Source organism: Meriones unguiculatus, chromosome 6 (genome assembly GCF_030254825.1).
Source record: "Meriones unguiculatus strain TT.TT164.6M chromosome 6, Bangor_MerUng_6.1, whole genome shotgun sequence".
NCBI classification, from domain to species: Eukaryota; Metazoa; Chordata; class Mammalia; order Rodentia; family Muridae; genus Meriones; species Meriones unguiculatus.
In genome coordinates this window covers 49,689,312-49,704,253 of record NC_083354.1, presented here as the reverse complement: position 1 = coordinate 49,704,253, position 14,942 = coordinate 49,689,312, and the positions used below count along the sequence as shown (strand labels likewise).

The 14,942-nt window shown below is 38.9% G+C and overlaps 1 protein-coding gene across 2 annotated transcripts in view; it reads right to left on the bottom strand.

Annotated features, from left to right (window-relative positions):
• The window catches only part of Ppp2r3a (protein phosphatase 2 regulatory subunit B''alpha), a 133,125-nt gene that overhangs the window by 76,478 nt on the left and 41,705 nt on the right, over nucleotides 1-14,942 (bottom strand). Inside the window, exons 1-2 of one of the 2 annotated variants that reach the window (XM_060385434.1) lie at nucleotides 6,188-6,647; nucleotides 1,611-1,874 (exon numbers count right to left, since the gene is read on the bottom strand). In XM_060385434.1, the coding sequence (XP_060241417.1) occupies nucleotides 1,611-1,874; nucleotides 6,188-6,319 (396 nt within the window). In that variant the 5' untranslated portion in view covers nucleotides 6,320-6,647. Of the gene's footprint in view, nucleotides 1-1,610; nucleotides 1,875-6,187; nucleotides 6,648-14,942 lie in introns of those variants that run through there. The other variant, XM_060385433.1, reaches the window with a different exon arrangement.

Sequence of the window (14,942 nt, the reverse complement as noted above, 5' to 3'; positions counted from 1 at the left end):
CTTCTAACTGATTTTATGTGTCTGGTTTTATGTTGGGTCTTTGATCCACTTGGACTTTAGTTTTATGAAAAGCAACAAATCAAGTAATGCAATTAAAAAATGAGGAACAGAGCTAAACAGAGAATTCTCAATAAAGGAATATCGAATGACAGAGAAACACTTAAAGAAATGCTCAAAATCATTAGCCATCAGGGAAATGTAAATCAAAACGACCCTGAGATTTCACCTTACACCCATCAGAATGGCCAAGATCAAAACCCCAAGTGACAACACATGCTGGAAAGGTTGTAGAGAAAGGGGAACCCTCCTCCACTGCTGGTGGGAATCTAAATTTGTACAACCACTCTGGAAAGCAATCTGGCGCTTGCTCAGACAACTAGGAATAGCGTTTCCTCAAGATCCAGCTATACCACTTCTAGGTATATATCCAAAAAAGGCTCAAGTACACAATAAGGAAGGACATTTGCTGTTTGTAGCAGCTTTATTTGTAATAGCCAGAAGCTGGAAATAAACCAGATGCCCCTCAGTTGAGGAATAAATACAGAAATTGTGGTACATCTACAAAATGGAATATTACTCAGCAATGAAAAACAAGGAAATCATGAAATTTGCAGGTAAATGGTAGGAACTGGAAAAGATGATCCTGAGTGAGCTATCCCAGAAGCAGAAAGACACACACAGTATATACTCACTCATATAGACATATAATATAGGATAAACCTACTAAAATCTGTACACCTAAAGAAACTAATGAAGAGGGAGGACTCTGGCTAAAATGCTCAATCCCCACCCCGAAAGGCAAAGAAGATGGACATCAGAAGAAGAAGAAAACAGGAAACAAGTTAGGAGCTTGCCACAGAGGGTCTCTGAAAGGCTCTGTCCTGCAGACTATCAAAGCAGATGCTGAGACTTATGGCCAACTGTTGGGCAGAGTGCGTGGAATCTTATGAAAGAAGTGGGAAATAGTAACATCTGGAGAGGACAGGAGGTCCACAAGGAGAGCAACAGAACCAAAAAAATCTGAGCACAGGGGTCTTTCCTGAGACTGATACTCCAACCAAGTACCATGCATGGAGATAACCTAGAACCCCTACACAGATGTAGCCCAAGGCAGTTCAATGTCCAAGTGGGTTCCATAGTAATGGGGCACAGGGACTGCCTCTGACATGAACTGATTGGCCTGCTCTTTATTCACCTCACCCTGATGGGGGAGCAGTCTTACCAGGCCACAGAGGAAGACAATGCAGCCACTCCTGATGAGATCTGATAGACTAGGATCAGAAGGAAGGAGAGGAGGACCTCCCCTATCAGTGGACTTGGGGAGGAGCATGCATGGAGAAGGGGAGGGAAGGTAGGATTGGGAAGGGAGGAGAGAGAAGTTTATGGGGGGATACAAAGTAAATAAAGTGTAATTTATAAAAAATAAAATAAAAATAGTAAAAAACAAAAACAAAACAAAACAAAAAAAGAGATGTATTAGGATCAAATACTTTTCATCATAAAAGAAGACCAAAATCAAAACCTGTGCTTAAAGCTGGAGCAAAGGGGTGGTGAAGAGAGATAATGCTGATAGTGCCGGCAAAAGGAGATTTATTCCATAGTTCTATTACCTTTGCAATTTTCCCCATTTCATAAATATCTGCTTTCTGATCTTCAACCTCCAGGAAGGCAGCTTCAATTCTGCTTAGGATCTGTTCATGGTTACTGCAGGTGTCTGGGAGCCCTTCAGGAAAGTAGAACTGTGGAATGTTTACGGACAGTGGTGTATTCACATCATTCGCACAAGGAACAGGGGAGACAGGCTGGGGGCTGCTTGGAACGGGGGCTGCAGGCGAAAGCGGCGCTGCAGGTTTCTTCTCTGGTTTACTCTGAATCTGGAAGAAAAATGTGATTATAAGATACAGAAGCTCTAAACACTATATGTTTCTCAACAGCAATAAGAAGTTGTATGTAAATACAAAAAAACTTCAACTAGAGACAGGTCAAGGGCTCACTTTAGAGTATTCTAGAGGGCAGTAAGCATGTTTCTAGGGAATGTTTTCTACATTCAGTAAATTAACATATTACTTGTCAATACTTGATCACATAATTTATAGTTTAAAAACCCCACAGTAAAAATTTCCATCTATCAGTTGGCAAGTATTTCAAGATAATCAAAGAGCAATATCAGCTAGAATAGTATCAGCTGACAGAGACATGAAAGCGTATTCTCTTTCTGTTGTTGTTAGAATAAGTAACAAAATTCTAGTTTATTGTTGAATGTTGTTTCACATATACATCAAACAGGCAAATAAACAAACACTAGCAACTTCACAGAGAAAAGGAAAAAAAAAACCTTTTACCTTTGGCCTCTTAAAACCACTTGTGGTACAGCTAGGTACAGACACAGATTAAGTTAACCAGGAACCAGCAAAGGTGGCTTTGGCTTAAGCAGAGGTTAAGGTATATCTTAGTCTCTTGAAATTTTACTAGTTAGGTTCTTGGTCTTTGTGTGAATTTCTGTCCCTCCTCCAAATGGAAGAAATAATAAATTCTTTAAAAATATACATCTAATGTCTGTATTGGTGGTATAGGTGACCATAGCTGCTTTCCAAAATGTATACATTTAGGGGCTAGGGATGTAGCTCAGTGGCTGGTGTCCTTGACTACCATTCACAAAGCAGTGGGCTCAATACCCAGGGCTATATAAAACCAGGGTACAAGCTCGTAGTTCCAAAACTTGGAAGGTAGGCGGGTCAGGAGCTAAGGGTCATCCTCTGCTATATAGCAAGTCGGAGGTCAGCCTGGGCTTCATGAGACTCCTTAAAAAAGAAAATATACATACTGAAATGTATTTGGGATATGAGATATTTGTCAGAGCAGAATTACTATCGACACTTGACAAACATTTAAAAAAAAATGTCTGGCCTGTTTGTTTGCCCCCTCCCCTAAGATAGCAGGCTCTCTTCACTGAGATATACACTTAACTCACTTTTGGTATGCTCTAATAGGGAAGAATGATGGTCACTAATTTAATCATCACCAAACAGTCTTTACAGTTAATTAAATGTTAATTTATAATTCACATCTTTCCTTTCCCCAAAGCACTGTTGCAGTTGCTTCATGGGACATTTGAAGAGACAGTGAAAAGGGGCAGGCTGAGGCATTAGAGAGCTTGATATACTCAGGGTGGAGGAAAATGTCAAGGGAGGTATGTCATCATTCATTTTTTTTTTTTAATGTAAAGTCTCAAATGCAGCCTAGGCAGGCTTTGACCTCTCACTAGATGGTCAAGGATGACCTTGATCTCAGTATTCTCCTGCTCCTATCGCCCAAGCGTTGGGGTTACAGTAGTGTGCTATCACGCCCAGGTTTTTGTTTTTGAAGATTTCTTTTTAATGTGTATGACTGTTTGCCTGCATGTGTGTCTGTGCACCCTCTGCATGTTTGGTGCTGTGGAGGTTAGAAGGGGGCTTCAGAGCCATGGGGTCTGGGGTTATAGATGGTTGTGAGCTGCCATGAGGATGCCAGGAATCTAACTAATGTCCTCTCTAGCAGCAGCAGCAATTGTTCCTAATTTGCTGAGCCTTCAAGCCAACCTCATATGCCTAGTTTTTTAGGAGTTTATTTTTGTTTTTATTTTTACCAATGATGACTAAATTCAATTCCGAGATTCCTAGCAGAAAAAAAAAAATAAAGGATTTCATGAAGTTTTTGCAGGGTTCTAAATGAACAAGGGTCATGAGCATTGCAATGTATTGGATACTACATAAAGTAGGAGAGACAGACCTCGTTATCGAATAGTTGGGTTTTGTGTGGGGAGCTACTCTCGAAGTCTCACCTACTACTGGTGGGTGGTAGGCAGGTTTCTTGCCACTGAGCTTCCTCCCCAGACCCACCAAAGTTTTTGTTTCGGTTTGGTTTTAATTTACTGTGAACACAAAGCATTATTCAAATGTTCTTTCTTTTTAAAATTGCCCTGCTATTCCTAATGTTTGACCAGTGATCCCACATAAAGCCACAGCCAAGGAGGGAATAACAGAGAAGAGAATGAGGCCCAATGAACATAAAAAACACAACAGTAAACAGTGAACAGGATTACTAGCCTGTGACCTCAGGAGAGATACTTAATCTTTTGGAATTTCAGTAATAAACAGAAATCACAATCTCCATTCTTTTGAAGATTGTGGGGAATTACAGAAATAATAGAATGCAACATAGATAAAATGTTCCAAACAGTGCTGAGCACAAATTTGTCCTTGTTAAAGGCAATGAGTGACAAAGCCAAACAGTGGGGTTCTCAAAAGATTATAAACAATGCAGAATTTGGCTCAGTCCTTTAGATTCAATAATAATCATGTCCACTTGTAAAGCAATCCAAAGTTTATAAACCTCTCTTGATTTAGCAAAGTGATAATCTAGTCTGAATAAACATCTCTTTGCTTTAATACTAAATCTTCAACTATCATTACACAGTTGTATGAGTCAGCAGCACCATCGAGCATTCTTAAAATTCTGAAATAGGGCAGATCTTCGGAGGCACTACTTAGATCTCGTATATTAGTATGGCATCTATTTTATTATTTTGTGCAGAAGGAAGTTTGTGAGACTGTAAGTATACAAACATCAAAATCCAGTTTCTTGAAAATGTTTTCAACACTATGATATCCAGGGAAGCTAGGTTCAATTTCAGAGCAATTATGGAATTAGAATTAAGACCACTGGTGCTAGTGGGTACAGACACATGCTGAGGTCTACAGCAAGACCTTCAGTGTTAACTGTGCATTTGTACAACAGACGAACAACATCCAGAACAAATACTGGCTGCCAAGTTAGCTGAGCGGGCAAACCTCTGACGACCTACTATTCTCTTGTGTGTATACTTCTTAATGTGAAACAACTGACTAATGAAGTTTTTATTAATTCATTGGTTAATAAAGAAAACAAAAAGAATACATTTATTCTGAACTCTCAGCTCTGTTAATTTACTTGCAATGGTGTTACTAAAAGACACATAATTTAAACCTCAAAGTAATATAATAAAACTGACTTTACGAACATGGATTAAAAAAACTTTTAAGTTTTGCCTGATTTGCTGGCAAATCAGTTTGACATATCTTTATTTTTAGGAAAGCTGTTTTGGTCCAATATAGGACTAGAAAAAAAAAAAAAGAATAAGTTGGAAAAAGTATCTCAATTCTCTAACTTCAGTTTTTTAGCATCAGTACATTAGTCATTCTGAACAGTCGCTGATATTGTTACTATAATATTTCCAATATTTGACCATTCTGACATGCAGAAAGTAAAAAGAAAGTCACATACCTCAACCCCCAAATCGGAAGTTTTTCTGAGTCAGAATAACTATAAAATTATGGTTCCTTGCTGGAACTTGGACGGTTAGCATTTGTGTAGTCCTCGATTTGTACTGTACTCCATGTTGGGCAACTTGTGTGGCAAGAGAGACACTGGGCCCAAGATTGTCAGCAATGAAGCAGAGACCGCAGTCATAGCACTCAGTATGAGCTTGCTAGGGGAAGGCATTTGTTTAAAATTTAGGAGAAACTGCGAGGCTCCATTATCTACACACCCACAGTATGCAGGCACAAACAGTTGTCTCTCTATAAAAATATCTTTGGGAGCTGCGAGATGGTTCAGTGGATAAAGGCACTTGCCACACAAGCCTGGTGGCCAGAGTTTAATCCCCAGGGCTTACATAAAGGTGGAAGAAAGAACTGACTTTATAAAGTTCTTCTCTAATGTCTACGTGTGTATTATGGCATGTATGTTCATACACATCATGCAACACACTAGTAAATAAAGGAAAATACTCTGTTTTTATAAGCATTATCAGGATCCATATTCTTTTAGACAAACATTCATTATAGCTGTATCTTAATAAAATCTACTGATTTAAATTCACAAATAAGGAATTTCCTAGTATTAAGTAGTATTTATTGTCTGCAAAACAGGATTCCCTCCCTACAGGATAAAAATGTGAGTACTGTACTCCAGGCCCAGAAGCTCTATTTTTAAACCTGCTGGAATTCCTCTACAAATAGCTTTCTGCAAATAGCTGAATAGAGAATACAGATAAATTCCTTGACCTAATATCAAGATACAAGTGAGTAATAAAATTATCTGTGTGTTAGTTTACTGGGTAGTTTTGTTAGTAATTAAAATATTTAAAAGAAACTCCCAAGTTTCAAACCTGTGCCTGCTGAAATGACTTCAGCCGCTTCTTAAACCGAGATGGGAGAACAAAATCACAGCCCCTTGCTAGGAAAGCTAATTCTCCCCTTAAATCCGGGTCCCTTCGCAAAGTCGTTTCCTTGATCATCATCTTTGGAAAGTGAATGTTACTTTCCAAGCCGTCAGCGCACTTCCGAAGACAGTGTCAATCTTGTCAGTAGAAAGATACTCTTTTCTTCTTATCTCCCAAACAAAGTACGTTTAATCATTGTGTTCTCTCAGCCTCCTGGGACCACAATCCATGCTTGTCCTGACATGCAGCTGGTTCCCAAATACAGCCTGTGACTCCCAATGTCTGCTCATAATATTCCAGTTAGAAACAGCCTGCAAAAGGGCCTACTGCTTCTTGTCCGTAGCGTTATGTGAAATTGACCTGTGCATGTTGAGAATGCAAAGCCTTCTGGGAAAGAAAGCACCCACTACTCTGAGCACTACAATTAGAAACATTACAGTTGGACCTAAAAATAGCAACTTCTCAGATAATGCTAACTTCTGAAACTCAGAACGGCGGTGCTGATTCACATACTTCACCCCAGACCAGAATGAAAAAGAACATGTGAAGCATTTTTGTCTTTTGCTACTTGATATTGTTTTCACAAAACAAAACAAAAAAAATTAAACTTCACATTTCAAAGTATTATTTCAAGTATAACTTTTTATTTATTATGTGAAGGAGAAGCAATTATTTATTCCATACCCCTAAATCTCTCCACTCAACATATGACAGAAATGAAATTTAGAAAATTTCAAATGAGAATTTACAAAAATATTTGTTGGTTTTAAAAACATAATTTTTAAAGTGATTATGAATATAGTTTGAAAATTTATCATCAAAAGTGTTTTTAAGAAAGTGGAACTTAACATCCTAATAGAGAAACATCAGATACATACGAATGAATGCAGTGTTTACCAAAGAAGGGCACAGAGATAATCAAAAAGAATAACAGTACATTCTGAGCTTATAAGACTTTTTCCTTTGAGGAACTTTAGAAAAATAAAAAATATTTCATAATTTTACCACATATTAAATATTGTCCTCAATTTAATATTATAAGTAAATTATCAAAGTATTCTCTCATACATATTTATATTTCACTATTTATTTTTAATTAATCTCACCAATCAGGATTTATTTTTTACTTCTAGAAATTATAAAATACATAAAGAAAAATCTAAAAATGTATATATATTACACATTTACAATAATAAATGTAAAAATTAAAATATTTAAGATATAAATTTCCATATGTAAATATAGTTCATACTGCTCTACTGACTATCACACTTAATCACATTCAGGTGAAAGAGCTAATATTTGTAAAATTTTATGATCTAATTATCAGTCAGTGGTATCTAAACTCTCTTGGGCAAGTTCAATTATAAGTCATTCACTCATTCAAATATTTTTATGTTCACTATGTGCCAGATGCTGTGTTAGATGTGAAGACAGAGATGATAATGAAGTGGCTTTTTAGTTCTCTCTCTCTCTGCTGTGTAGGACAACAGTGAATTAAAAAAAAAAAGATACGAAATCTTTACATATTTCATTTACTTCTTGTATATTTCTGAAGTTTTAAGGTCAGAGCAATGGCTAAAAGCCCAAATGCTGGTTAAATGTGGTGCTGAATGCCTCTAAACTCAGGACGTGCTGAGGCCGAGGCACGCCTCTATGAGTTCTGGGTCAGGCAGGTCTACATGATGAGACCCACCACCTACCCTTCACCCCCGCCCCTAAAAAGGCAAGTACAGCTTAAAGCTCCCAAGGAAAAGTTATTTTGTTGCTCTTGAGGAAATATTTCTGTATGTTCTCTGATGATGAAGTAAGTTCCAAGTTTTCATTTATAAAACTGTTTTCCAAAAAAAAAAAGAAAAGAAAAATCAGAGGACACAAGGTCGGGGCCATTAAGGATGTAGAAAAGAGCTGGTTGTGGCAATAAGTTAGTGACAGAAGGAGACCAGCATGAAGGTATTATTTGATTTTTACTTATTTCTTTGTGTTTGCATAGAATTATAGCTGCTTATATTATATCAAATCTCAGTAAAGATTTGAGAATCTGACTTACAAGGAGTGCAGCTGGGATACAGCACCTAAGAACCTTGTTTTTAGAGTGGACTCTTCTTTATTGGGAAAGATCAAGTATAAGCAAACTTTACTGCAGACATCACCGGGCTCTACGATCTTTCTTTTCTCATCATGAATACCCTGTCTGAAGACACAGGTAGTCCTATCTGTACTGTGCGTACTCCGTGTGCACAACACTCACTCTACAGAGACTACCTAGTGCTTTCTGTTGTGAGGATGACTGAGATTTGTTATTTGGGATGTGGTTGCCAACACTGGGGCTCCTTTCCTGTGAACCAGTTCTGTAGAATGGAAGATAATTTTGTGACTGGCTTCTTTCACCTTGTATGTTTCAAGGCCTCCCATGTAGTAGCATGTATCAGTCCTTTGTTTCTTCTTATGGTTAAAGAACAGCCCATTGTTCGGACATTTGGGCTGTTTCTACTTTTGGGCTACTATCAATAATGTATCAAGAGAGATGATCTCAAATTCTGAAAGATTACCTGTCTTGCCCCAAAGTGCTTGTTCTACAGCCATGGTTCTCAACCCCCTTGGGGGTCAAATGACTTTTTCACAAGGGTAACCTAAGACCATTGAAAACACAGACATTTATATTACTATTCATAACAGTAGCAAAATTGTTGGCTACTACAGTTATGAAGTAACCAACAAAAATAATTTTATGGTTGGGGGTCACCGCAACATGAAGAACTGTATTAAAGGGTTGCAGCATTAGGAAGGTTAAGAACCACTCAAGAAAAGTGGAGTGACAAATTCCTGTGTGGAGCCTTTGTTCCTGGCAGAGGCTTAGGCAAGAGAGGATGTCCTTGTTGCTAAGACCCTAAAAATAAAGCATTTCTTTTGAGATAGCCTCTAGTGTCTCAAGCAAGAAAACACTGCTCCCTTCCTATGTCATAAAAGGCTCTATGGAACCCAGGAGAGCAGTACTAAGTTTGGAGGGACAAGATATGCACCAAAGGAAGGTAATAAGGGGAAGCCCAAAACACCCCCTCTCATAGACTTCATTTTGTAAGGTTTAGTCTGAATTGTTTTTTAAAACAATTTTCTAAATCTTATAATTCTCTGACCTTCTCCTTTTGAAAAGGAAGACAGTGATATATAACCTTAATTATCTCTGAAAAGATTCAGCTCTGGGCAATGGTTTAAGAATAGGTTGCTTAAAAAATTTAAAGATTGGGTAAAAAACTAAGTCACTTATTTTGATTTACATATTAATGCCAAACAGTATTGTATATGCAATATATTATACTAGGGGCTGCAGTTGTGGCCTAGTGGCTTAGAGTCCTTCCCTAGAATGCACAAGGTCTGGGACTGGAAAAGGAACCCCCCCACACACACTCCAAACCAACCAACCAACCAAAAAAAAAAAAAAAAACCTACCAAATAATGTTTGTTGCTTATCAACAATATGTTATGCCAAAATAAGTCAAGTCCTTATTCTGCACACACAGTAATTTATAGTCACTCACCAGCCTCAGCTGAATATGGTTACAGAGACCTACATAACATCAGCCAAGGACTTCTAGTTAGGAAGGCAGTTGAGAGAGATACTCTGCTGTACAAATCTGAGTAATAGAAACACAATACTGCAAGGCTGGGGAATCAGCTTAGTTGTGAGAATCCATGTTGTGTTGGAAGCAACTGTAGGAAGACAATAGGGAATGGGTCAAAGGATTTTGCTTAGAAGACACCAGAGGAAAGACGCCGCGTGGTAGAGAGGAGGCTGTGGTCCATCAGATTATACTGCTGGTTAACAAAGGGAAGCTGGCGGTTCTGGGAAGAATTAAACATTAAACCAACCTGGACACGGCAGCACATACAATGCTGTTCCAGCTACTAGGAGGCTGAAGCAAGAGGACCACAAGTTTGAGGCTTGCCTATGCTATATAGGTTCAAAGCCTGGGCAACCTAGTGAGTCCCTATCTCAAAACAGACAAAGCCCCATCACCAATCAAGGAACAGAAGATTTCCATTTCATTGACACTTTAAACAGACGAAGGAAGGAAGGAAGGAAAAAAGGAAGAAGAAAGTAGAAAGGAGACAACTGTTAAAGAGACTTTCTTTTTTTTGGACACAGAGACTCACTGTGTAGCTCTGGCTGACCTTGAACTAAGAGAGATCTTCCTGCCTCCATGTACAGAGTGCCTGGATTAAAGGTGTGCACCACCACATCCAGCCTAAGGTTTGTTTTTAGGTGTATGAGCACATTATTCAGTAACTATACCACTGCAAAAAATGTTTCTCCTCCACCCATCAACCATTAACTGCACATAAATACTCAGAAGGGGATAATATGATATTAGGAACTTTGAAAGTTAAATTCACATGTGTTAAAACAGAAGTCTGGAATTGGTGCTCAAGAATGTACTAATGACAATAAGCATTGGTTGTGAAATGAGCTGATGGAGCTATACGGGTGTCAAAGCACTGTGATCTTTAAAAGTATCTGTGAGAAAAGACTGCTTCCCCACCTTTGGCCTAAAGTCATTATTGTTTTCTGGGGATCTCAGAGGAAAAAGAAGGACTCTGATGCAAAGGTCTGTATATGACTTGCAATTTTTTTTAAAGTTAAGTTACCTTTATTATAAGTGCATCCATGTTTTGCCTGTATGTATGTCTATGTGAGTGTCAGATCTTGGAATTACAGACCGTTGTGAGCCACCTTTTGGGTGCTGGGGTTTGAACCTGGGTCCTCCAGAAGAGCCGACTTGCAATTCTTATAAAGTAGGGAGGTTTAAGGTATAGAATAAATAACTACCTGTAATCAATATAGGTAGTTTATGTACTTTCTGTAGGTGGTCATATTAGGAAAGACTTTTGAGGGTTCAAGCCTGGATGGAATACTAGAATCTTTTTAAGTACTTGAAAAAAACTACATTCATTCACTCACTCACCTATTTATTTGTGTGTTTGTTTGTTTTTCAAGGCAGGGTTTCTGTGTGTAGCCTTGGTCCTGGACTCGCTTTGTAGACCAGACTGGCTTCGAACTCACATCTCCTGTGCCAGGATTAAAGGTGTACGCCACCACCACCTGGCTTATTATTCTTTTTCTAAAAGGATTGTAAGGATGAATTTAAGAAACTAAAGAAGTGTACAAAGCCTCTAAAAAAGTTGAACACTGTTAATAAGTATCCCCAAATATCTATTGACCTGTGCAGGTTAGATTTTGCCAACTTCACATGAACTAGAGTTACTTGGTATGAGGAGCTCTCAGTTGAGAATTGCGTCTATCAGATTGGCTTGTAGGCATGCTTGTAGGGCATCTTCTTGATTAATGCCTCACTGTGGGTAACCCCACTTGGGTAGGTGGTTCTGGGTTGGAAATCAAAGTGGGCTGAGCACGTCCTGAATAGCATGTCAGTAGGCCACATTCCTCTGTGGCCTCTGCTCCAGTTCCTGCCTCCAGGCTCCTGCTTGAACCCCTTCCCTGGATTCCCTCCATGATGGATTCCAACATAGAAGATGTAAAAACACCCTTCCTCCCCAGCTGGTTTTAGTTAGTGTTTATTACAGCAAAGAAACCAAACCAGGACACGAGTGCTCACTCAGTGCCTGCGCTTATCTAGGTCTTGGCATATAGGGGTAATGAGCAAACAAAACCATTGTGCTAACTGTAAATAATCTTTACCACATTCCTGAAATCTGTGTTTGGCAACATGCTGACAACAGTTTCAAATTATAAGACTAATTATTAAAGAAGAGTTAAGATTGTAACCTGCACCCCTCCCCTCCATTTTTCCTTTCGGTGCTAGGACTGGACACACTGGACAAGCAAGGAGCAACCTCCTGAGCCCAACTGTACTTTTCTAATCTGGGCAAGTTCAGGTTTCATTAGATTTACAGTTCAGGTTGTCAGGTTTCATTAGATTTACAGTTTTGACACTTTATTATTAAAGTAATATTTAAAAATGCTTATAAAAGGAGGCTAGGGCTTATTTTTTAACTTTTGAGTTATAATTAACATGCTATTGCCCCATTAAGCTAAAGAGGCCCAAGATGACTGTAATGCCATGTGCTGATAGCAATAAAACCGTATCAAGGCATGATTTATTGGGGCTGGGGAGACAGCTCAGTCAGTAAAGTACAAGCACGAAGACCTGAGCTTAGATCTCTAGCATCCACATAAAAGCTGGACATTGGACATGGCGGTGTGTCTACCACACTAGTGCTAGGAGGGGGATGTAGAGAAAGGTGGAGCCCCAAAACTCACTAGCCAGCTAGTCTAGTTAATCAGTGAGCTCTGGGTTCTGTGAGGTCTCCTCTGGAAGATAAGGTGGAAAGAAATAGAAAAAGATACCAGATGCTAACCTCTGGCTTCCCATGCACATGCACATCCCTTAACACACACACACACACACACACACACACACACACACACACACACACACACACGAAGTTATTACCTAAGTGGGTATAGTTCTGTTTTGTTTTGATTTTGGTTTTTTGAAACAGGGTCTCTCTGTGTAGCCTTGGCTGCCCTGTACTTGCTTTGTAGACCAGGCTGGCCTTGAACTCACAGAGATCCACCTGCCTCTGCCCCCCTGTGTGCTGAGATTAAACACATGCACCACCATGCCTGGCATGAGTATAGTTTTTTAGTATTTATATTTATTTTTTTAATAAAATTTGTTGTATTAAAAAAAAGCTGTAGGGCTATACGTTCATTGTTAGCGATAAGATTATCAAGATTATCAAGGTGGTATTATTTAACCTGCCATCACAAATAATAAACACAGACACCTGTTAGACTTATAATTGCCTTATTTTCCTTAGGCCGGGCAGATGTCACTTACACTGTCTCAATATCCTCACCATCTATCTCCCAGCCCCCATCCAATGCCCTCCACCTTAATCCTCCTCAGCTGGACTACCGCGGTCCCATGGTACTTGCTTGTATTCTTCATGTGGGTCTTTTCATGCCATTATTGTAGTCCTTTCTCTCAGGCACATGTTTTTGTCTCTACATTAACACATCATGGCATCCTCCTTCTCCTCTCTCCCTTCCATCTGTTTCCCATGATCCTCTCTTGAACCCCCAAAAGCCATGCCTACCCCATTCTGCCCTGCCCAGGTATAGGCTGTTTAACTAACCAATCAGGTAAGTCTTAGGCAGGTTTACAAAACAAAGATAGGTACAACCAGCTCTTAAAGGCTAGTAACACGGATCAGACCAACCTCCAACAAAAGCTATTCCATTTTCCTTCAATTAAAATATGGCCTCAGCACAGTAATTCATTCATTCATAATTATTTAATCTTTGGGAACTATAGCTGGATCACTCTTTCCCTGATCTAGGGGCGGTTTTTAGCCATATTTGACTCACTTGCACACTCATTTGCATGTATCAGCCATTCTTGAGCCTACAAAGTTACTTCCTGTCATATAGAGGCTTCATAGCAAAGCATATCCCCAAGTGTCATATGTTAACCAATGACTATACGAGAAGTGAGTGACACTGTGAGAAAGTTGTCCAAAAAGACAAGAACAAAGTTGATAGATGGGCTGGGAGGGGAGAAGGTTAGGGAAAACAGCTACCCATGGTTACTCTCTCTGGGCAAAAATTCACTTTATAAAAGTGTTTCTCAGCCTCTAAAGCTGCTGAGACTACAGCAGCACATCCCCACACCCAGTTGTATTTACCTTTTAAATGTTGAATGTACACCAGTTGGATATCATAATCCACAGGTACGTTCTGTTGTTGATCTTTAATGATGCTTCCAGGACTTCAAGGCGCTTAACAAAGCAGAACACTGAGGCTTATCAAAACTCTGCTCTCTAGATAGCGTAAAATCCCATCTAGATGGGAGTCAGAAAACTATCTCCATAAAGGCCCATGTAGGAAATAAATACTGCAGGCCTTGGGATCTCTATCACACCTGCTCAGATTAGCAGGCAGAACACAAAAGCTGCCGCAGATGGTTTAATGAGCAGGTGTGCTTATGGTTCTGGCAGCAGTATGTGGACCGGCTGACCCTTGGTCTGGGCCAATCTCTTAGTATTTTCTTTTTGGCCTTCTCTCACAACAGCAGTTTGAATTTCATTTTTATCTGGTTAACACATACTACTTACTCTTGGGAAATTATTTTGAATACACATTAAAATATTAATGATATGTAATACTGTCAAGTCAATCTTGTTTTGTGTTATCATCAGTGTCATTCAAAAGTACTGCCTACATGAACAGTAATTAAAATATTTTCAATAACTGGTAGTTTTTTTAGCTGTTTAAAACAACAACAAAAACAAAAAGGACATAATTTTAAAATTGTTCTTAAAAAATCATAAGCCAATTGCGGTGGAACATTTTTATAATCTTAATATTTAGGAGACTAAGACATGAGCAGAACAAGTTCCAGACCAGCTTGAGATAACACAGCAAGACTGTCTGGAAACAAAAACAAAACAAAAAAAGGGCTAGGAATGTAGCTTATCAGTAGAGAGCCCGGCTGGCCTCTGCAAGAAAACATAAACGATAGACCAATAAGGCAAAACAACAGAAAAACCATGAAAAAAGGTATTGTATAAAAGCTTGCGGCAGTAGGTAAACAATCTCAGAATGGCAGACACTTCTGGAAAAAGGAGAAACTAGTGCGGAGGTTATCTGACAGGTTTCACTGTATCTAAGATAATT